Here is a 25,000-nt window from a genome sequence, read left to right on the forward strand (position 1 = left end):
TCGTAATATTTGTTGGGGCTGTTGTTGGCTTTTACAGTTATGGTCCCCATGTTGTTTACTTGTCTATGTTGTGATAATGCACCTGACCAAATTTCTCCAGGTGGAGATAATAAAGTTATTCTTATCTTATCTTATCTTATCTTATTACATATTTCAGTGTTCAGTGTTTTCTCTCTCGCGCGCTTTGATCTATTTCTAAAGCAAGCCCGTTTATGCAAACAGAAAATATCAATCGACATAATAAACACCCCTGCTTCTCACCATATGGACAGTCAAAGAACCCTGAATACGAACAGTTATCTCTAACACAGGCTTAACTGAATTTAATATTCCTTCCAACGGCGTGAGTAGTTCACCTCGCTTTGCAGTCTTCCTTAGTATATACCATAAAAAACAGATTTTCAAGTCAGCATAGGCGTCACGTTATCGCAGTCTAACTGCCGTGAAATTGTCGCAGTCTACTGCTATGACATTGTGGCAGACAATTTGCATTTGTTCTAAATGCGATCTATAATTATGAGCAGTTTTTCAGTTTTCAGTGGCTCAAGGAGGCGCCACTGCGTTCAGACAAATCCATATACGCTACACCACATCTGCCAAGCAGATGCCTAAACCAGCAGCGTAACCCAACGCGCTTAGAATTATGAGCAGTAAGACGCTTCCTGAATTTCTACCTTTTCTTGACAGTTTTTACCCGGTGCATTATAGTTCAGAGAGCTGGTGGGCATGAGACTGAAGTCGAATCTGGATTCTATAAACATCCGTCCCCCCATAAATCTGTGTCTGCATTTATAAAGGCTTACCATCCTGTTCAAAATGACTCAAAAGATGTCATGTGCAGATCAAATTATGCAATATCCAAATCGCACCCGTTTTTGGCATTGAAGTCGGTTAACAGTTATCTTTGTTTCACAGGGGTCTCGTCGTGATTGTCAGTGTATTTGCCCTCAGCGCATACCAGAGCGTGAAAATCTACTAAGCAACACATTGGGTGCTTAATTATTCTTTCTGGCATGATGGCAAAAAACGTGTTGACATTTTAGACAAAAAACAACATCAATCTAATATATAAGAAGAAGCTATTCATACTGATTTGCGAACAAACATTACCACTTTAATTGTGATTTATCCTGCAGCTGATAGACAAACGATCGCAGGCAAGCCGTAACCTTATCATGGCATTAAACAGTTGCTTTTATACAGTGCGATCTATTTAGCTAAAGAGAGATGTGGTGGCACATATATTTCTTTTTATGTATATGCAGCCAGTTCAAAGGTGCTAATCTATCACAGATGCCAACCGATACAGGCGTGACACCACCTACCATTTCACACACACACACACACACACACACAGTATGTAATACAAATGCAGTGCCAACTGTATGGCACAAACATGGGGAGTGATGTAGTTTAAGGTGGGGTGGACAAAATATATAGGAGGGACAATCGGATGGGATGCAGGGGGACACACACACACACACACACACACACACACACACGTGCGCGCGCGCGCGCATACCCCCCCCCCCCCCCCCCCCCCTTCTCCTCACTCCAAGCGTGATTGCCGCCCATGTCCGTTCCATCTGCCTCTGCTGTGAGTGTGCGCTGTTGTCAACAGCCCCCAACAACAACCCCGCCCCCTTTGGAAATGCCCAGCTAAACGGAGTATTTCCCGCCTAGGGTCATCAAACTGAACCAATAACAGCCACATGAAAATGACAGTGTAGCTATCTATTCTGCTTGCAAATCGCCTGCACGTTTGCCTTTGTCTGCTGTCACTGTGTGTCTGTGTTTTGTTTGTTTGCGTCTATCTGTCTACCTGTCTGACTGTCTGTTTGTCTGTCTCCGTCTCTGTCTCTCTCTCTCTGTCTGTCTTTCAATCTATCTCCCTTTTACCCACAGTGCCCCTCTCACCTTATACATACCCCCCCCCCCCCCCCACCCCCTTCCTTGCATTTTTTAAAAGTGTTTTTATTATATACGTTATATCATCTTAGATACACAAAGTTATGGTGATTCCGATTTTTTTTTTTTTTAACAAGCCTTGGGTATCAGACAGATTTGATCGTCGTTTTCAAAGCAGTAATGTGGCAGATGCGTGGGAAGGACTGAAACTACATCATGGACAATTTACGGCACTAGTCTCTGCAGCATGCATACCATTAGAGCAACATAATTTTCCCCCCCTTGTAATGAAGGTTATATTTTCTCTTCAACATTATCACCATGACAATTTTCCTGTGACAAGTTGCATATTACACAAGCATGGTAATAATTAGCAAGGGTCTTTTCACACACATGCACACACACAAGAAAAAGAAAAAAGAAAAGAAAAAAAATCCATTTTTAATGTGACACCCTGATTCCCAACTAGCTGCACACATTTGTCAGTCAAATAACATAGTTCACACAAGACATCATAGAGCTACAACTGCCCCATTGCTACCAAGTTAACATATGGTGAGTGTTTTCTAATATTAGTGGACAGAATTCTTCTTTTAACTAATTAATTATGTCAAGTTATCATGAAACAATAGTGAAAATACGTATCATTTGTTGGGCACTGCTTCTTTTTGCTAAATAAAAGTATCCAAAAAGGAAATGGAGTTAGGGGTTTTCAGTGAGCAGGTTTTTGTAATAACACCGGCTGGCAGAGAATTCATTTAGTCTAAAATTTATACTTGCTATGTGCTTTTCTATTTTGTATCTATAGGTAAGTAGTGTTCTAAATATATTCAAGTCAGGCTGACTGTTATCCCGTTTGCACTTATAAATGTAGGATTTAGCTACAAGGATAAAAAAAAAAAAAATCAAATACCACATCAGTTTTGATGTTCCCACCACATCCAAACAAAACCAGGTTTTCAGTTAATTTCAAATTTGATGTTAATTCACAAGTTTCATTAAACATAGTCTGAACACGTTTTCAAAAACACTGTGTAACTTGACACTTCATACTGTGTACGAATTTGAAATGTAATAACCTCAGTCGAGTTTCCTGCGTGCATTCATTGGCTAAGCTGAAATAATCTTGAGTGTTGATCTCTAATTTTCGTCTCCAGAATTGCACCGCGCAAATTACATTGTTTTTTTTTGTTTTTTTGAAGGGCAAATATTTTCCCGATTTGTTTATTAGACAGGTTGGTTACGTTTCCTTCTTCAGTTGCTATATTATACGGAATGTCTTCCTTTAGATTATCATGTGCTAGCTGAAGTTTCCACGCGCGTGGTAGTGCATTTATGATTCCGTTGTACTCAAACAATAGGTTTGGCTGAGGACCAATTCTTTCTGAAACTTCTTGGTACGTTAAGAGGTTTCCATTTAGCCATAGGTCTTGCACGACGAAAAAACCCCGCTTTGCTCCACTTTATGAAGAACAAGGTATTTCCTTTGTATTTTATATGTTTATTGTTCCAAAGAGATTCCGTTTTTATGTTGTCTGTCAGTCTATTCTTGTGAAAGGACGCTACTGTTTTTAGCACATCTCTCCAGAAGACTGATTGTACCCTTTCTAAGTGTTTTATTTCTTTTGGAGCGACATTACAGTTAAAAGCACAGTGTGCGTTCTCACAAGGGGCAATATTTTGTTTTGCAAGGATGCTCCATTGTGCTTTTTCTTCTTTTAGGAATTTTACTGTCCATTTTACCAAGTACATTTGTTGTTGGTGTTAAACATTTATCATATTTAGGCCTCCGTGTGCTTTGTCGAGACTTAGAACTTTCCGTTTCACTTTCTCAAATGCTCTTTTATTTCTTATATTGTTTCTTCCACAGGAATCTATACAAGAGAGTATTTAAATAGTTTATTGTCTTTTCTTGGATCAGTTGTAGCAAAAGAGTGATTTGTGACAGAAGGAGTGCTTTTGCAAGTATAACCTTGCCAAAGAGTGATGGGTTCCTACGTTCCCATCTTTTAATAGTTCTAATTACTGATTCTATTCTAGCTTTCCAGTTCTCTTCAATTTCCGAAATTTCTCTGTCTGCTGAAAAATACATGCCCAGAATTCTTATTTTATCAGATTTCATAGGTATGCCATTATAGGTTCCAACTTCTTTTTTGCTTGAACTCAACCATATTCCTTCGGATTTATTTTTTATTACGTTTTAGTCCTGAAAAGCTTTCAAATTCGTCGATAGTATTTATGACTATCTGTATATCTTTTTAATTTCTAACTGTTAGCGTAGTGTCATCTGCAAATTGCTTTATTTTGGAAATATTGGGTTGCCCGTTGTCGTTGAAGCTTTGATGCGAGAGTTTGATTCCTTCAATTTCTTTGTTGTTTCGAATTCGGATGGCAAGGATTTCTACAGCTATAACAAAAAGGAGGGGACTGAGTAGACATCCTTGTCTTATTCCTCTTTCAGTTGGGAACCAGTTGGATAGCCAGCCACCATTGTGTATACAACTTTCCGTATTTCTCATTGCAGTTGCAATTAAACTTGCGAATTTTGGACCAAAACTAAAAATGCCAAGTGCTTGTTTTATACAGTTCTTTGATATCGCGTCGAAGGCTTTTGAGAAGTCTAATGCGATCAGTGCACCTTGCTGGTCAGTTCTATCTAAATATATTAATGACATCATCAAAGAACCTCAAATGAAAAGCAATGTTTCTACCCTTTATAAATCCTATCTGATCTTCGTTGATTATTGTTTTGATTACGTTTTGCAGTCGTATAGCCAAAATCTTTGGTAAATATTTTGTAGTCTGTGTTGGTAAGAGTAATAGGTCGGTAGTTTGCTAGATTGTTTCTTTCAAGGTTTTTTCCTTTATGTATTAGTGTTATGATTCCTTTTCTCATTGAAAAGGATAATTCGCCTTACTCCAGGGCATCGATTATACAATTGAAAAGTGGTATTTTCAGTCGGTCCCAAAATTGTTTATAGAAAGATGGTGTGTAACCATCGCTTCCAGGTGCAGCGTCTTTATTTAACACATTGAGTGCATGGGTGAGTTCCTCCACAGTAATCTCTTTGTCACAGTCTTCTTTGTGTTCTTGTGTCAGGACTGGAAAATCCTGGTCAGATAGGAAATGTTCCCGTATGTCTCGCCCAGTTAACGATTTGTCTTCTTTGTATAGATTATCAAAATATTCTTTTATTTCTCCAAGTATCTTTTCCGGACTGTCTGTTACCGTTTCATCTATTTGAAGGCAAGATATTGTGTTTGATGTTGCCTTTTTTTCTTTTTTTTTTTTTCTAACTGAAGAAAGTATCTGGTGTTTTTCTCACCATGTTCGATCCATTTGACTCTGGATCTGACCTGTGCTCCTCGAGCTTCTCTGAGTTCCTGTACTTCTATGTCTTTCTTCATTTTATGTATTTTTGTTTGGATTTCTTTATTGTTTGGGTCTTGTGACAATTGCTGTTCTGCTTCGTTTAGCGTTTTTATGGCAGTTTGTTTTGACGTTGGGATTTATTTGGTTTTGAGTATTGAATACAATAAGATTTATACTTTGATACCAGTTATTTGCAAATTTTAGCTCGGGGTCTCAGGCAGAAGGGTTAAAATTGCTCAGGAACTCAGGGCTCAAAGGGTTAACTTTGAACATTTCACAAGCTCTCTGTGGATTTTCGTGTTTATATTGTGCAAAAGGTTCATCAATAAAAGTGTTTTTTCCGACTAGGAAAGCTTCATCTGTTAGCAGGGAATTGTTGAATTTCCAGTATCCTGGACCTCTCTGAAAGTTGTTTGTACTGAAGACTACTTTAACGAGTTTGTGGTCCGATTGCGGGAACACCCTTATATCTGCCTTTTTATCAATAGTTGTGTGGAAGAATCACAAAATATATAGTCGATTCTTCTTGCTGTAAATGGATTTGGTCTGGATCAAGTGTATTCTTTGGCGTCAGGGTGGAGTGTCCTCCACGTGTCGATAAGATCGAGCGATGCTAATAGGTTGGTAAGCGCTTCTGTTTCTCGGATCTAGTGTGGTTTGCCAGCAATATTGTCCAGCTGGCTTACTGTTGTGTTGAAATCCCCCACTACCCACAGGTAGCATTACCTTAACTAATAGTATTCTATCCGTTGCTTTTATGTGTTCAGTAGTGGTTTGTTTCTCGTTATTTATGAATATCGTTAATCCATTACTTCTATTTGTTCCTGATCTATGAAAAACTTCTCCTGGCCATTCTCTCTCAATTTCATATATTATATCGTCTGTAATATATGTTTTTTTGTAAACATGCAATATCTAGATTTTGGTTTCTTACAAAGTTAAATACTACTTTTCGTTTTAATTTGTTTCTTAGGTCATGCACATTTAGCGTTCCAATGCTAAGAGTGTTATTCGCCATGAGTATGAGGAGTAGTGTTTATTTCACTGTCCATTATCGTTAGTCCGTTAGACGAAGCCAGGGTCGTGGAGGTGAAATCAGTTCAGTGTTCAGACAGCAGCCGTCATGTGCCGGCTGCTTCCATGTCTGCGTGGTCCGTTTCCCCTTCTCGCTGTGTGTGAGATCCGCATTCCACACATGGTCATTTTTTTTCCTGTTCTCATCGCTGACCGATGGGGAGTCCCGTTTCTCTCTCATGGTGCCCCGTGCCGTGTTGCCGTGTTGACCATCGGTTGGCTTCACCACTGCCTGCCGCTGTGCTCTGCTCGCGGGTCTGTCAGGGGTGTGTAGTTCCCATCCCCGCGCAACTTGCTCTGTGTGTGTATTGCTGCATCCGTATCTTATGGTACGTAGATTTCTTTCTTTTAGCATCAGTCCATGCTTCATTTTATGAGTAAACTGGGTTTTTTTGTTCAAATGACTGAGTCAATCGTTTTCGACATTCTGTGTCATCTGTGAAGACATTTTCCATTGGTGCTCTTCAAGGTACGGTCTTGTCACCTGTTTTATTCACAATGTTTGTACTGTATTGGCTCATACACACCTCCTTTGATAATTAAAAGAAAACCTGTCAAATTCCGATGTTGTTTATTTTGAGCAAATCCAAATTTTTCTCCTTGAGTAAAGAGAACTACTTGGATCTTAATGTTCAGAAAATGAAAAGAAATAATCATTGATTTCAGAAGAAAATGTCTCTTTTATCCCTGGCCTGTTTAACAATGATGTAAAGTTTGAAAATAAATTACATTACTGGAAACACATTGGAACTATTATTGATCATATGCTGAATTTTGATATCAAATGCAAATGTTAATCACAAAAAATGTCAGTCTCGTATCTATTGTCTACATAAACTCAGAGGAAAATCTTAAATCAGAGAAAATCAGAGCCAAATCCTAACTATTCCAAGGATTTTGTGTATACTTTCAACTTCCTCTTTTAAATGCTGGTACTGGGTCTTGCTGTATAATATGCTGAACAAAATCGTGAATGCGTGCAGCAATGTTTTGGGTGAAAAACAAGACAGCTTAATTATGTAAACCATACAATGTCAGAATATGACAGAAAGCCACTTCCATTCCGAGTGTTAGCAGCCATACTGTATAATCAACTCCTACCTTCAAGCAAACGTCCTTGTGTTAAAGAAAAAAAGAAAGAAAAAGAAATAACTAAAATAAAACCAGAGACAAATGCATCTAAATACCAAAGTCAGTTCAGCTGTTGAACGACAATTATTCACGATGTGGCTCCATAAAGTGTGTACAAAATGCATGCGTGCGTGATACATCTTAAATCAAAATTATGTATAATTTCATAATGCTGTTTTATGCATATTCTTTAACTGCAATTAATGCACATAATATGCATGTGATGATCTACCTTCGAGTCTACTGTGATTATAGTGTACTGGTTTGCTCTATTTTCTTTTCTTCTATTTTTCTTTATACAAGCTGAATGGTTGTGATTCTTGTCTATTGACTGCACATGTTGACTGATTGCGATTCTCGTTCATTGCTTATGTGTTTAACACCACAAATGATTTCCTTCTATTGAGATGATAAAGTATTATGTATTTTGTATGTTGTGCTCTCTCTCTCTCTCTCTTTCTCTCTCTCTCTCTCTCTCTCTCTCTCTCTCTCTTTTCCCATCTCTCTAATTTGTTTCTCTCTCTGTGTCTCTGTCCGTCTGTCCGTCTGTCTGTCTGTCTGTCTGTCTCTCTCTCTCTCTCTCTCTAGGTCATTATATCCATTCTCTGCCAATATAGTTATACCTACACACCTTAACAAACAAACACACACACACACACACACACACACACACACACACACACACACACACACACACACACACACACACACACACACACACACCTGGAAAGGAAACTCTGCTTTTGAGAAACGGACGGTAATGTCTCAGGCAATTTACTCCTTTATAAGACCTCTTGAGCTATGGGCGTCTGAGGTCAGGGGCAGGGATTGTTAACCTTTGAACTGGTATTTTCCCAGGACGAGAGAGAGAGAAGGAGAGTGTGTGTGTCTGGGAGGGGGGTGGGAGGGAGAGTGGGAGACAGACAGACATGCACAGACATGTACAGACAGAGAATCACAGAGAGACAGGTGTAGGGGTGTGGTGGATGTAATTTCTACATGTTTTATATTCAGTCTATTTGTATAAACGGACATTGTGATAAAACTGACTATTAACCCGGGCATTGTCAACCCGTATATTGCTGACGTTACTAAACGGACGGCATAAAAACAGATTGCTGTTCAACATCAAGTCTGTTATTCTATTGTATGAAATAACGGGGACTCTACAGTGGGGAAGCTGAGCGAACGAAACAAACAGTAAACAAAGCGAAATATTGAAGGGAAAAAAGGTTTTATGTTTATTTGTTTACTTCATTGAATTGTATACACCGTTTTATTCAATTGTTCACTCATTCTTAGATTAATCAATTTGTGAATAAGCCATTTCTTTATCTACTTATTCATTTATTCATTTATTTTTCACTTTTCGTTGTCCCTTTAGGGAAATAATTACACGGAATTATATGGTAAGAAACATAAATACTACTACTACTACTACTACGACTTCTATTGTATTGCTGCTACTGCTGCTGCTGCTGCTGTTGCTATTGTTGCAGTTATGCTGCCGTTGCTGCTAACACTACACAAAAGTAGTTTCATAGGCTCACAAAGCCAGACCAGGGTTGTATGTGTGGATCAATCAGCACGCTTTGGCGCGACCCCTACGTGATATTTGATAGCGGGGAAGGTCAAAACACCGGAAGGAGAGGAACGGGCCCAGTCTCGCTATGCCAATCCCGCCTAGACACAACAGACATGAATTGTAGTATCCTACGATGGTCGTAAAAGGCTAGGGGACCTTTAGCCTTTAACCTGCCTTCACGTATGAATGGTTGACGTTTGATGACCTCGGCTGGGTTGCACCAGCGATCTCAACAGAACTAAGCGTGCTTAGCGTTGAGTGTATTCCTTATGTCTGTTGGCGTAGAGTTAGGAATATTCTCAATGCTTAGGAAACGTATTGCTGCTAAGGTTGATCAAGCAAGCGCCCCTTGATCTACGTAATTGCGTTTGTTGCTGGTCTTTGCACATCATTTCCTTTGCTGTGGATGTGAGGGACCGAGAAACAGGGGAGGTGGAGGCTGGATGAGTACCTGATGGCATGCACAATACATTGTATTTACAGTCAGTAGGCAGTATCATTCATATATTGTATCATCTTTCCGCAGAAAACTTTTTTAACATTTAAAATTGTTCAATATTTGTTGGCGAATGGTGACGTCAGTTATCTGCTCAAAGCATTAGTGGGGCTGGGGGGCTGGGAGGGGGGGGGGGGGATTTGTCAAAGTAACATAATCACGTATTTTTCCAATAGACAACAGTGGTGTGATAATGTTCCATACAATGCAAAACATCGCTGGTATGAGATTGGCATTATTCCCTTAAACATTACAGATTCATCACTGTGTTATCTATTCAATTTTATTTTATCTTATTTCATATATTTATTCTATGTTATTTACTTTCTTATTTACTGTTGTTGTTGTTTCCTTTTTTGTATTCCAATTTTCACCTGCTGTTCGATTCTATGAGCGCACAGACTGTTCGACTGTTTTCCTAAGAATAATCTATGTTCTCTTTTTTTCTGTTTCATGGTCAGTATGACGGCATACGTGAACGAAGTGAAGATGGAGAGAAGTTCCAGGAGATGCCGGACCAGATTTCTACAAGGTCTGTGGCTGCTGATACTTTGGCCGCATTCAGAGGTGGCAGGACAAACTGACGACAATGAGACATTCTCTCACCGACCACAGAATCTTGTTGACACTAGTCACCGGAGTGTGACACAATTTCCCGGAGAAGACAGCTTGTGGAACAGACAGACCTGGGGTGATCATGACGTCTTGTTTTCTGACAAATACACGACAAGTGCAGTTTTTCCGATCCCTACTCCATCTCGAAAATCTCCATGTGAGAACGTGGAAGAAGTCAGGACAGCAGGAGACGGGATCATTGAGTTAATAGAAACTGAGCGAGATTGCAACGACATGTGGACATGGGACATCCGAACTTCATCTCCTGATGACGGAATTATCTTACAGTTCAATGACGTGTTCCTGCGATATGGGTGTGAACTGGGGATCTTCACACTGGCAAGGGGCTCAGAAAGAGTTGAGCAGAGGAAGTTCACCAGCAAAAAGTCTGACAATATGCTTTTCAGTCCTCTTCTTCTTCAAGAATCCAGAGTCCTTGTAGTTCTGAATGCCCCATATTCTTCCTTCAAGTACACAACTTCGGTAGTGAAAATCTCTCACTACGCACATCCCATCTCAAGAATGCCACATACAGTGTACCACGACACAGTGCCGAGCACAAGCCTTTTAATGTACGGCTGCTCCGGGAACATAACTATCCCCACCGCTTTCAGATGCAACATGGTCCAGCAGTGTGTCTTCAACGAGGATGAAGAAGGATGTGAGTACACCAAACAAGGCTGTGAGAAAGGGTGGGCACCTTACAAGGATCAGTGTTTGAAGATGGAATTCGTCACTCTCTTCTCGTACGCTCCAGGTCATTCTCATGCCACCTTCCCTAACGTGGCAGAGAAAACGTGTGCCTCCAAGTACGGGGGTTCCTTGGCCAAACTGCCTGATCGTGAAGGGATCGAACTGGTGGGCAAAATGCTTCGGCAGAGCGGTCACGGAAGCGCAGTTGTGGACATCAAGAAAGTGAAGCCAGTATCTAAGCTGCAGCGTCACCTCTACAGGTCCCCTTTCTTTCTCTTTTTTTTCTTTAATTTCCTGAGGGAGTTTTTTTTTCTTCTTAACTCTGTTTGTTTGCTTTCTCTTAGTTATAGGTGTTCGTTGTTTTGGTTTTTTTAACTTACTTTTTTGTTGTTATTGTATCATATCTATTTCCTATTTTCTTCCTCTTATCAAAATAAATGACAACTGAATAATAGAGAAAGACAACTGTACGGAATACACGCTCTAGCGGGCGTATAACTAGAAGATATGAATTGTGGTTGAATACACACAACGCAAACACTCAAGAAAAGACAACTGAACGTCCATGTTTCCTTTGGACCTATCTCTGTCTGATGTTCATTGAGACCAGCTATGAAGATAGAGATAAGATGTAACGATAGAGGCTTGTTTTTATTAAGAAAAAAGAAGAAAAAAGTACCAGCTGTGTGCTTATTTGCGGTTCAATTTGCGGGATATCAGTCTTGACTGGTATCACAGCCTTAACCAATGACGTGTCAGTTTCAATGAGGTGACGGTACGTTTAGCACAATAATTTGGCACATAATTGGTTACAGTATGTTTGGCACATATTTGATATTTTCCCGACGTTCCATCTAACAAACAAACCAAAGATGCTATCCTCCAATTCTGATCAGTTTGATAAAAACTGACAAGAAAACAAAAGTTGGGACTACGTTCTTAAATTGTGAAAATGAGGACGTGATTACACACACACACACACACACACACACACACACACACACACACACACACACACACACACACACACACACACACACACACACACACACACAGACACACAGACACACACACACACACACACACACACACACACACACACACACACACACACACACACACACACACACACACACACACACACACACACACACACACACATCAAGAATAACATATATGATCACTTGGAAATAATCTCTGTTTCATAGTGTCATACATAAACTAAAATACGAATATTTCTAGATAAAAGTAACATTAAATAATAACAATAATAGTAATGATGATGATAATAATGATAAAAATAATGCATTTTATCGCGTTGTATATTTTGTAAGAAATCGTTATATTGCACGTATTTTCTTTTTCTTTTCCTTCGTACTACCTATTATTACACTCATTCTGTTTCTCTCTCCTTTCAATATTTCCTTAGTTCTCTCTGTTTTCGTATTTTGTATTTATTTAACTTTCTTTTTTGTTCCATTCTTCATTTTTTGTTCATGATTGATTTTAACGTTCGTTCCTTTTTCTTTATTTCTTCCGATTCTAAAATCGGTCGTGAGCATGTAACGTTGAATCCGAAACTTTTTTTCCTTTTTTTTTCCTATTTTCTTTATACATTATTTTCTATTTATTTATTTCCGTTTAAGATTTTTTTTTTTTTTTTTTTCGGTAATATTTTGAAATTGGTGAAATGAATACTTGCGGGCGCCAAACAAATTGTATTGCGGGGGCAATTTCAGTTGATCGCATGCGTTAGTCTGTTGCAAAAAACAACAACAACAACAAAAAAACAAAAACAAAAACTATTCAATAAATGTAACAAAAACAGCTACAAAAGATACAATCCGAACTGTATATGTTTATATCATCCTTAATGCCCGACTTGTCCTCAGAAAGAACAGATTTGAGCACATAACTCCTCTTTTACAACATCTCCATTGACTCCCTGTCTCACTAAGAATAAAGTGCAAGATCTGCACTCTTTGATTACTAATGCATTCACAAATCTGCCCCTCCCTATCTCTGTGGCTGCCTTCACATCGACATCCCATCTCGCTCTCTACGATCGGCTTCAGATCCACTCTGTCAACACATACCCAGATTCAAACACCCCACAGTCGCCCGCCGCTCTTTCTCTGTCTCTGGACATTGCGTTTGGAATGAGCTCTCCGCACTCAGCTCTTTCAAGTCTGGCTTTAAAACCCACCTCTTCCCAGGACAGCCTCCCTCCCCTGCCCTTCGTTGTTTTTCCTTTTTTTCTGTCTCGAGTTGTGCATGCGTGTGACCGTCTGGTGTGAAAGCGCTTTGATTTGTCTCTGCACATGATTCGGTGCTGTATAAATACTAATTATTATCATTAATCAGAACTGGACCATGACCGTTCAAATATTGAGCGGCTGTTGACAATACAAATATCATTCAACAAATGATATGAAACATCGATCTATTCAACACATAGACAAAGAAAAGAATGAACATTGAATGAAAATAAATGAATCAGTGAATGAATGAATGAATACCTTAAATTCTATGAATTAATCAGACAATATAATTCTTTTTGGTTTGTGCAGATACCTATGGCAATGGGGAGACAAAGGCAGTCCCATAGCCTACGAACAACAACAGCTCCAGAGAGATGGACCATTGCTGGACTGTGCCACTCTCAATGCTTATCCTGGCATCCACTTTCAGCCCTTGAGATGCGTCCTTCCTGGCTCTTTCCCTGATGGTTATGTCTGCATGAGACGGAACCCCGCTCAGCCAAGTGTGAGTGTAAGTCGACCTTTAAGCGCTCACTTCCCTCCACCAAGACGCCCACTTGACCAAATGCCCACAAAGCAGTGTGCTGACGGTTCTTTGGTGCAGACGTTCCATCGCTGTCAGTCTGATGACGTGGACCAGTTGTCCCCCAACGGTTTTGCTGTGTTCCATTGTCGTTACGGACCACCTGTTCACTATGCCTTGGTGTGTGATGGGAACGGTGATTGCGTTGATGGAAGTGATGAAATAAACTGTCGTTCTGTGACTGAATCCCAAGTGGACGAGACTACGTTCGTTTGTGACAATCTTCAGACAATCGCAAAATCCCAACGGTGCAACGGTATGACTGACTGTTTTGATGGATCAGATGAGGTGGACTGTACTTTTTGCAATCAAGGTTACATTATGTGCACTGGTGTTGGCTGCGTTCCTAGTCTCTATGCAATGTATATAGATAGTTGTCCAGTAATGCCCCTTGTGAGTGAGGGTAAATTCGTGTTAAGTGACCCTTCTGTTTTGACTCTTGATGGCGATGGTATGTCCAGGATGCAACCCTATGATAGAAATAACGATGATGGATTGTTTCACTGCATAAGCGGCAATTACATTCCTTCATTTCTTCTCAACAATGGTGAGCTTGACTGTCAGTTTGGAGAAGATGAACATATCCCTTCTGAGAATGTCACATGCCCCGGTTATTACATTTGTCAACACTTCGGCAATTGTGTGCATCCTGACTTCATCTGTGACGGGATCTATCACTGTCCTTACAAAGATGATGAACGATACTGCAATCTTCCCTGTCCAGCTGACTGTGTTTGTGAAGGATATGCCTACTTCTGTACCAACCTGTCTGAACCACAATCTTTGTTACAAGCACGTTACCTGGATCTCAGTGGAAGTGTAAATGTGTCATTACATCATTTAAAATTCATGACAAGGTTGCAGTTTTTGAATCTTTCCTATTGTGGATTAGACACTGCATACCTGAGAAATTTGTCACAATTAAATACCCTTGATCTTAGCTTCAACAACCTGACTGGCTTCTCTTCTCTGCTGTTTGAACGACTAACAAGTTTGAAAACTCTGAACTTGTCAGGTAATCCGTTTGTAAGGATTCTTGATTCGTCCTTTCCTTTGTTTGTAAAGTCTTCGGGTCTGGTGAATCTTTTGCAACTCATAATGACTGACACTGGCCTTGAGTCACTCGAAGACAAGGCATTAAGTGCGCTGACCGAAGCTGACGACTTTGGATATCAGGCGAAACAACATTAACTTCTATGATAAAGAAGTCTTCTTTGGTCTAAATAAATTGCACACCTTGCTGACTGATGACCAAAAGTTATGTTGCAGTTATTTTCACCCAGCTTTGACTGAGTGCCATGCACCTGTCGACGAACTGTCTTCGTGCACTGACCTGTTACGGTCAGACTTTTTCAGGGCGTTTTTGTGGACGTTTTCTGTGCTGTCAATTATTGGTAATGCTGGTGTTCTCTTGTACCGAGCATTTGGAAAACAAAAGGCATCACCTCCTGCATTTCGAGTGTTGGTCTGTAATCTCTGTACTGCTGACATATTTATGGGAGTCTACATGATGATCATTGGCATTGCAGATATCAAATTTCGTGGAATGTATGTGTCAAAAGAAAGTGAATGGAAAAACAGTTTAGAATGTGCAATTGCAGGATTTCTGGGTCTTGTGTCCAGTGAGGTGTCTGCCATGGTCATCTGTCTCATTACTCTGGATCGACTGCTGGTCTTGTATTTCCCATTCAAAAGCCAGCTTCACCTAAAACGGCGTTCCTCTGTGACTGTTTGTGGTATTGTGTGGTTTCTTGGTCTGTCCATTGCAGCTGCACCATTTTGGCTCAGCTTAGATTTCTATGGGGAGACAAGCATTTGCCTCCCTCTTCCAGTCACTCGCCACAAGTTCTCTGGTCAGTTCTATGCTTTTGCTATTTTTATCATCTTAAATTTCAGTCTTTTCGTTTTAATTGGCATGGGTCAGATTTGTATTTATTGCATAATTCGCAATGCCAGTAAACAGGCAGGAGCGAATCGGCGGTCACAAGAGCTGGCCATTGCTCGCAGGCTTTTTCTTGTAGTTTTCACAGACTTCTGTTGCTGGTTTCCTATTGGTCTGATGGGCCTGCTGGCCAATTACGGAGTTCCCATCCCTGGTGTGGTAAATGTCTGGGCTGCCATCTTTATTTTACCACTGAATTCTGCCATCAATCCATTTCTGTATACTTTGAATACGCTACTGGAGAAGAGGAGAACTGCGCAACTGCAGCAAAGAACAAGGAGGATTCTAGGGAATATACAGTCTGAGCTTCCTAAGATGGAATCAAGTCTGGCAGAAGAGGTTGTGCGAGTTTGTATCAGATCCAAAATAGTGAAGAAGGATAAAATGTCACAGTGGTTAAACATCCATCAAGATAGCAATATCAGTTACATTGAATCTGCCGCAGAAAGTGAAAACAACAAGGGTTCAGTCAAATGCTCGTTTAGTGAATAGTCTCCTTGGATAGTCAGTAACATGACAGCACATCAAAAGACTATAAAATCAAACACGCCGTTGACTGTTTGGGCCTTGACCAAATATCAAACTGAAGCAAATTATGTCCACAATCTCTCAGAATTCTGACCTAGAAACAGCATCTTTTTAAATTAATTTGCTTTAAGACTCTCTCTCTCTCTCTCTCTCTCTCTCTCTCTCTCTCTCTCTCTCTCTAATCTTTTCTTAGTTTATTCACAGTGGTTCACTTTAGCAGAGTGCTGTTCTGGAGGCACCTCAAGTCTCAAAGGTGCACACAATGACTACTGCAATCTTGTAGATATCTAACGCAGACAATTCTGAAAATATATTATTCATCCCACACAGATTATTGAGTATGTAGTTTTCTGGTCAACAGTTTCATCTGATGTTGTATCGATTTGCACGACGAACATCCTGCTTTTGTTTTCATACCAGGACGTTTTGTACATAGTGCTGTCATGTTAGCCTATTGTGCCATATGGTTGTCACTTTTTGGAATAAACAGTTTAGTTGTTGGGTACAGAGTAAGTCCAAAATGTGATATGTGATGTCTCGAACTGAACAAAGGCACTGTTTTGTATTTTGGCATCCCACATGAGTCGAGGGACTGCACCATCTCTCCAGGAAAGACAGAAGTGTCAATGAAAAAGTAGGCCCAGTTCCTTTGCTTTGGTGACTTCTGGTGGTACAGAAGCATTCCTGGTGTTGTGTATCTGCGTCTTTCGACATTCCATCCATAATGTGCAGATTTGTTATTTTGGTTTGGGGATTCCTTGGATACTTTGTTCTTAATCAAATGAAACTCAAGATAGTTCGTCAATCATTCAGTTAGCTAATGCCACATTTAGGCCTATAGTGTACTGAGTCTGAGGCCTGCTGGGTGTTTGAGCTCCAATTCAGACTGTAATTCTTAGCACTCGTTTGGGTTTGGAGTATTTTATCGGTTGTTGGTACCATCCTTTTAGGTACATATGAAAACGCATGTACCAAGGCTTATAAATAGAGAGAGCAAGTGCAATTTCAAGACCAGTTATTAGCTAGTTTAGAATTGACGACCTTTTACATAAGCATCACCATGTACATCATCAGTGGAATTACACATAGTAAAGTATCCACAATATTATGTAACGCATGACAAAATGCATTATTATCCCGATTCATAGTATAACAGTATGATCGTGGACCTTGTGACATTTTCATGAATTGGTATAATGCATTATGTAACATTTTACACGCTACTCTTTTTCCACAGTTTTATACTTGAGTATCTATTTCAATGCGATGAAGATCGTTTCCAGTGTATGTATAATTTTTTCAACTTCATAGCTCTTTCTTCAGTCTACAGGACATGTTTATTATTGTGATATCATCGTTTCCAAATAACACCACTTCTACATTGAGCTTTGCATTTGATTGTACTTTTTATTCAATACTTTCTCTAAATCCCTCCAAAACACCCGAAAAAAACCACAACATGCACAGTGCCATAAATAATGCTAAATATGTATGTCTTTCAATTTTTTTTTTACAGAAATTGCACGTCACTGTTATACCTTTTTCAAGCCATGTTCAATCCAATTTGGAACTATTTCAGTCATTTTTCTTTGACTTTTCCCACTTGTTTCCTGGTCGATTCCTAGTTTATTGCAATGTACACAATGTTACCAAAATATGATGTATAATAATATATATTAAAAAACACAATAACAACAAATATGGTTCAAGTAATATATCATGACGTGTTTTCGCTCCTGTCTTACTTTATGTATTATCTGTTGTGCTTTTGCTTTTCACTGCAGGTTTATCTCAAAGAATATTTTTGATACTGAAGCAGCTTTCACTGAAACGTATGAATTCGATGTACACCAAATGATTAAAATCTTTGGCATACCTTTCTGCAAATTTTGTACAACTAAGGAGACATCTATTTCATCAATTAAATCTCTAACCAGACTATCTTTTTTCCAGTTTTTGAGGTGGACTATACTCGTAACAACCTTACATTTGTCGTTGTAAGAGAGATTCTGAGAGTGCCTCTTTTGCTTATTTTAACTTGACATGTTTTTCAAAGTTCATGTATGCCCAGTATACAGCCTTTGAGAAAATTACATATTTCAAAATAGCAATTATACCGAGGGTTTACATATGTGTTTTGACCAAATCTTAAATAACTTTAGTTTCATTCTCGGCTATATTCATTTTCTAACGGATGCATGATGTCATACGTGGTTCTTACTTTCTCACTAATATAGCTGCTTAGCATAAGACGTGTCTTTCTCAATTATACGAGTGACGTCTAAAAACGACATGTGCCTCCAGTTCTGAAGGTAATGGTTTGGTTCGTTTACTTTTGGTAAATATGTAATTATTCCTTAATTTTACGTTACTGACAGTTCCCCCTTTTAATAAACTCCATCCAGCATCCAATAATCTAACTAGTTGGTACATTGTATCTTCTCACACAATATTGATGGAAGTTAACAGCCATTCCATCAGTATCTGGACACCTATCGGTTCGCATTGTCCTAATAGCTTCTGTAGCTTTCTGTCATGCTATTATTCATTCTAGCTGTTTCAACTCAATTTTATCCTAACGCAGCAAACTGTATACGTAACTGCTAATTCATTTTTTATTTCCCGTTCTCTATAAATATATAGGTCTTCGAAGGTTTTGTCGCCTCCAAGTTTTTGTCTGTTTCCGTCATGATATTAACTTGCGGTGTTACCAATCTTTCAATCTTTACTTCTCAAGATTAAAAAAAAACAAAACAAAACTGTTTAGCTATTCTTTCACCCTGAGATGCCAACTTGGTTGAGAGAGAGGGGAGAGAGAGAGAGAGAGAGAGAGAGAGAGAGAGAGAGAGAGAGAGAGATCGTTTATTCACGAAGGGCCATTGCCCACATGAAGGGGTGCAAGAACATGATCATATTACAAAAACAAAAGAACTAGTAATACGTGGTAATGTCACTAAGAAACAATGTTCAGTGCTTTGAGGCATCAGAGTTGATCGCAAACTGAACGTTTTAAGCAGACAGATGCATATTTCAGAGTGGTCTGTTCGTGTCCAGAAGCCATAGAATTTTACTCCAAGCTAATTGTGAATTTTGTGTTGAAAAAAAAGAAGAAGAAAAAAAAAGATGTGATATATACTTTGATTTTAAATCATGCAGGATAGGTCGACATTAGAGGGAATATATTTCGCTTTCTTTCTCCTTACTGCAAACTTTGCATATCAAATCAACTGCATTGGAGAGAGTTACACATAGATGGATATGTACAGCATACATTACTAATAAATAAGTAAATAAGTAGATAATAAACTAATCAATCAGTTAACAATTATCAATTAATTAATGATCAATTAATTGATTCACAAATAAATACATTTAAATGCTAAAGGTATCAAGACTGGCCTGATCATTGATGGACTTGTAGATGAGGGTGTTTCTTCTTCTTCGTCTTCTTTTTTTTTTTTTTTTTTTTTCTTTTTGTATGTCATAATGTAAGCTTGAATATTTAAGGTATTTGCATTTCTGATACATTGCGTATGCTTTTGTTGAAAAGGCTGATGATTATCCTGCTGGTGTCATGATGAATACATGTATTTTGAAATATTTTTTTAATACTTTTTGGTAAAACTGCTATTCGATGTGTTTCCACTGCTCATTTACCATTTATATCACCATTATTATTTACAATTCACTCTTGCTGGATATGGCTTTGGCGATGTGGATTTGGCGTATAACTGTAGTAGTAGTAGTAGTAGTAGTAGTAGTAGTAGTAGTAGTAGTAGTAGTAGTAGTTATGTTGTTGTTGTTGTTGTAGGAGTAGAAGTAGTTTTTCAGAAATCGTCTGTTGCTGAGATTTTTTTTTTTTTTTTTTTTTTTTTTTTTGCTGCCCCATCATCTGCACCGTTTCAGTGGCATTACTCCCACGCCGCTCATTTAGATTCCCCCATACATGGCCACACCCGGGTTCGTCCATCAGTTCCAGCGTCGGCAGTCCACAAGGAACCATCAATGTTAGGTCGCCAGGAGGCCACACACGAGAGGAGACCCTGCACTGCTGCTGAGTCACTTCGGTGGTGTTCAGTGGTGCCTGTTCTGTTTTAACGTACTTAGGTCACCACCTACTAAGCTCCCTACTAACGACAATAATGGCTTAGTCGCGGAGCCAGACTGAGTGAGCGTCCCTCGCAGAGTGGAGATCGCCACCACATCCCTCAAACAACAGCCCCCCATGAATCTGCCGACACTGACGACATTCACAGTACTCACCCCAAGCACGGAAGTGGAGGGGTATCGAAACTGAGGTCACCATGAGAGCAGGGCATGAAAGGCCACAGACTTTGAGACTATTTTGTTTATATTGTGACGATGAAGGAGGAGGAGGATGACGATGATGATGACGATGTTGCTATGGAGGTCCATTTTGGTTTGGGATTGCGTGACAAGGCTGTACTCTACGCTTCCTGTCATCCCTGTCAGGTAATTATAGCAACACACCCAAAGACGCATCCTTGAAGTGGATGACACTCGACTGTGTGGTCCCAGTCTCCCCATTTAAGCCCACAGCACACTCAGCTCTGGGTAGGAGCCGGCCACGGGCCGAAAAACCCACCTCCGCTGGGATTCGAACCCGCGTCCTCCCAACCGTCAGTCCGCGACGTTAAACAACTTCGCCACGGCGGCTGGTTGTTGCTGAGAATTTACCAGGAGACATGAACCCTTTTTATGGTTGCAAATATGTCATACGATGTTATCGCTGGAATCAAGTTATCTATTCTATCTGAGCATTTGGCTATATTGTTATTTAACGTAGCTCATGTGACATACATTGTAAAATGATCTTCAAAACACATATTGTGAAATCAATGTTTTTAAAGAAATAAAGTGTGTTTTCTTCAATTGCTGGTCTTTCTCTGTGTAATCACTGCTGACAGCGTTACTTTTTTTGTTTTGCTTTCATTTTGTGTGTGTGGAGGGGGGGGGGGGGGTGCGTGCGCGCGCGCGCTTAGAGTTGACTTCATCAAGATTTTGCGCTTTATAAATAGTAGTAGTAGTAGTGGTGGTGTTGGTGGTGGTGGTGGTAGTATTTTTATGTATTTATCTATTAATATTCTTTATTTTTTAATTTAATTAAATTTTATTTGTATTTTTTTTTTTTTTTTTTTTTTTTTTTTTTTTTTTTTTATTTGTTGTTTTTTTCTCGATGCCTGACTAAGCGCATTGGGTTACGCTGCTGGTCAGGAATCTGCTTCGCAGATATGGTGTAGCTTATATGGATTTGACCGAACGCAGTGAAGCCTCCTTGAGCTACTGATACTGATACTGCTTTCATTTGTATTTCTTTTTTTTTTTTATTACAACAGGAATATTACCCATTCAACTCACTTCAGCACAAAAGATAAAAGCAAGGATTTGGTGCATAAAATCAAAGTTCACAATGCAAACAGTATTAAATTAAGAACACAAAATTAGTTAGAAGAAGAAGAAGGAAAAACCGAGAAAGTATGATGCATTTCTTTTATTCCTAAATGATTCAACCTTTTTTCTAATAGTTGACTGTGCGTATGGGTTATCCTTAACTATACAAGTTGCAGTTGTGTGTTGACTATATATTCGTTATAGTGTAGTTTGTTGTGAAATACTTCGCTGTAACATGCCTCAGAAAATAATTGCCGAGACTGTAATCTTGTGACCCGTGTGGTCTTTAAATTGCATAATTCGTTTGATTATAATTTAGGAAAGTGCTGTCAGTTACTCATGTTTTAGCAAACGCTTTGTTCGTATACAGCTGCAAAATATACACTCAGGGAACCCTGCATAGTTGTCATCAATAATCAGTCCTGAATGATGCGCTGATACGGCTGCTTCCACCTAGACAGTATGACTTTTTCTTTAAACACAAGCAAGAATATCGTTGTCATTAGAAGCAGTAATTTTACAGAGGGTTGAAAAACAAATGACTCACTTACATGGCTATTATGATCAAATAAAAGATGTCCCCACCAAGAGCTCCATATTGTCCATTACAGCCGTTTGAGCGTTTCAAGTACGTAGGTGGTTTGGAATGCTGTGAAGATAATTGGCACATTTTGGGCGGAATTTCGCATTAAATAGATGCCATGCACCAACGGAAAAGTTCACGATGGTGTTTTTACTTATTATCCTGACTCTTTTATTTTATTTTTTATTTATTTATCTATTTTTTATTTTTTATTTTTTTTGTTTTTGTATTTTTTGTCTATGATCAGACTGAACTTTACCAGCAATCATATGATACGCAATAATGAAAAGCTACAGATTATCGTGACTCGTGATTCTCGTGATTCCTTGATCAGGAATGCTATTTTTCTTTTTAGACAGCTACAATAATAAAACTACCAACGGTCTCCGTAACATGTTTAATAGTTGAACAAAGTTCACCTGAATGTTACTGAATTAAAGTGTCACTACCGTACTTGTTGTTCAGGATGACTATGTGGGTAACGCACTTTATATTATGGAATAGGCGCGGAACACTGTCCACTGTTGTAGTAGAAATACTGATAATGTCTAGCTGAGTTTTGGTGGCGGACGAACTTCGTGCGTAGTCGTAGTTGTCACAGTGCAGGGCACAACGTGGTCAGTGTGAAAGGTGGAAGCTGAATGACCTGTCCACTCGTTGCTATCTCTGTCGATGTCTGAGCGCCGTTGAGTTGTTGTCAGCAAACATCGTCTCCTCTTGCTTGCACGAGTGACCGCCCTTTGAGGATAGCAGTCTCGGGGTAAATGTCTGCTATACCCGTTTCACCACACTGCCCCCATCTTCATGATGAAAGATCTTTTTTCCCAGAGGAGGGCAGCAGACATACCAGGGTCCTCACCAGATGGTTGGCACTGGTGCTCGCCGAACCAACAATGTCACTGGAAGAGCTGGAGGGCATTGGAGGCAGAGGCCTCCAACAGCTCTTCAGGATGCAGCCTGATGGCAACTTCCATTTCTGCTGGGAAGGCCTACCACTCCTGCGGCATGGTGTAGGTGTTGGAATGACAAGAGGAGGCACACGTCCCAATCAAATGGACAACCTTTCCAGCTGGCACATAGGAACCATCCAATAATGCAGACAAGCTAGAGCCAGCCTGAATCCACATGACCTGGGTGATGTGCTCCAAGTGGAAATGCACACTGAAGGCTGGTTGTTGGGCATCATCTATTCTCTCCAGGCAAGCCAAAGAGCGGCCACAGCTGGTCCGCCAGGGTTCTCGTCGGCCCAACAGCCGATCTGGAGGCGATAAGGAGGGCGGCCATCCAATGAATTAGGCCTGCTGCCGAGGTCAGAGGATGTAGACTGTAGGTGTCACAGACTGGCTCACCTAGGTGGCTGACGCGACATAGCGGTCATTGCAGCTTGCTGACTCTCTGTGATGCTGTTTCCAGCACCCCTCAACAGGCCCTGCTACATGAACTGCGCCAATTCAGTGAGTGTTCCCGGACGCCCTAACAGCCACACCATAACCTGCATTAAGGCATCCTCCCTCTTTTCTGGCAGGGTCGGATCCAGTCGCTCGTTACATTCCTAGGCACGTGCAGTTCCAAGGCATGGTCTTCATGTTCACCGCCTACACATCACACCCAGCACCTCCTTGGATTCTGACCAAAGAGGGCCAGTGGAGGCATGGTGAAAACTGGAGCTCCTCATGTCTCACCGCTTCATCTGGGCCTCCTGTTGCCGCTACCAGCGTCTTCAGCGGCACCTTGAGGACGCGTGCCTAACGTCGTGACTGGAAAATCATTGTGTGGAGGCAGACGCCTGCACCTCCTAGTCATGAAACTCAGGGACAGGGTGCGCCGGTGTCCCTGTTTGGGGACAGTTCAGTCACAGTCGACTCCCTACAGAGCCCAGAGGACCCTTGCCATGCCCTTTTTCTTTGATGTCTCCCCGTTTCCCTCCCTCCTTTCACCTTGGGGGACCCAGGATTCATTACTCTGGGCTATGGGGATCGCTGATTTCTGGTTATTGACCTGGATGACGATACCGAAACTGGTACCGTCTGGCTCCCATCAGCTTGTCTGTGGCCCGTGGACATTTGGGGAAGCCGGAGTGCTGCATCCGCAACGCACCTCCTGGTCGTACCTGTCTGGCGCCCAAATGGCCATCGCGCTCCCCCTCCGAAAGTCTGCGGGTTGGTACCTTCCCTGGAGTGGCAGAGGGACTCTTCTGTGCTTTGGTCCGGTTCACCATAGGGCTATTCTGTGCCACATACTGCAAAGGAGTCCTGGAAGACCTTGGTGCCTTCCCCAGTTGTACCGCAGGACTGACTGGTGTGTTACGCGAACACACCCGGGCACCTGCAACTGACTCACTCAAAACATTAGTTGACACAACACATGATTTAAGTAAGGGACACTGGTTTCCGACATCGTGTGGGTTTCCGTCGGTCCTGTTGCAGGTCAGTAGTTGCACAGCGTCTCGCTAGCGCACGTGGATAATAGAGAACTGGGAAAAAAAAAAAAAAAAAAAAAAAAAAAAAAAAAAAAACCTCTCCTCATTCCCACCACCGTGTTTCAGTTATCATCCGACAGTGGTTGGAGGGAAACAGTAACGCCAGTACCGAGTTTCGCTTATTTCTTTGAAGGGGCTTATTGGGTGCGACAACAGTCTGCACAGCTGCGTGTTCAGTTCACACGAAAGGAAATAAGACCGTTCCGGATCAACAAGAAAACTGGCAAAAAAAAGCATGGGAAAAAACAAAACAAAAACCACAGATATTGCTGGAAGGAAAGTCACGAATGAAATTGGAAAACGAAGAAGAAAAGAAAGAAATGAAACGTCAATCAAA

At 40.4% G+C, this 25,000-nt stretch overlaps 2 protein-coding genes across 2 annotated transcripts in view; both read left to right on the forward strand.

Annotated features, from left to right (window-relative positions):
* The window catches only part of LOC143297941 (uncharacterized), a 24,684-nt gene extending 9,757 nt beyond the window's left edge, over window positions 1-14,927 (forward strand). Inside the window, exons 2-3 of the mRNA XM_076610555.1 lie at window positions 10,029-11,135; window positions 13,446-14,927. Of these exons, the coding sequence (XP_076466670.1) occupies window positions 10,029-11,135; window positions 13,446-14,910 (2,572 nt within the window). The 3' untranslated portion in view covers window positions 14,911-14,927. The remainder of the gene's footprint in view (window positions 1-10,028; window positions 11,136-13,445) is intronic.
* On the forward strand, window positions 14,927-21,072 carry LOC143297942 (relaxin receptor 2-like). Its single transcript, XM_076610556.1, has one exon. The coding sequence runs from the start codon at window positions 15,215-15,217 to the stop codon at window positions 16,151-16,153; it is 939 nt and encodes a 312-aa protein (XP_076466671.1). The 5' UTR covers window positions 14,927-15,214; the 3' UTR covers window positions 16,154-21,072.
* The last annotated feature ends 3,928 nt before the right edge of the window (window positions 21,073-25,000 follow it).

Source organism: Babylonia areolata, chromosome 23, assembly GCF_041734735.1.
Source record: "Babylonia areolata isolate BAREFJ2019XMU chromosome 23, ASM4173473v1, whole genome shotgun sequence".
NCBI classification, from domain to species: domain Eukaryota; kingdom Metazoa; phylum Mollusca; class Gastropoda; order Neogastropoda; family Buccinidae; genus Babylonia; species Babylonia areolata.

Excerpts from the sequence above, each read along its gene's own strand:
- LOC143297942 (XM_076610556.1), top strand. The coding sequence starts at position 15,215 with ATGGGAGTCTACATGATGATCATTGGCATTGCAGATATCAAATTTCGT.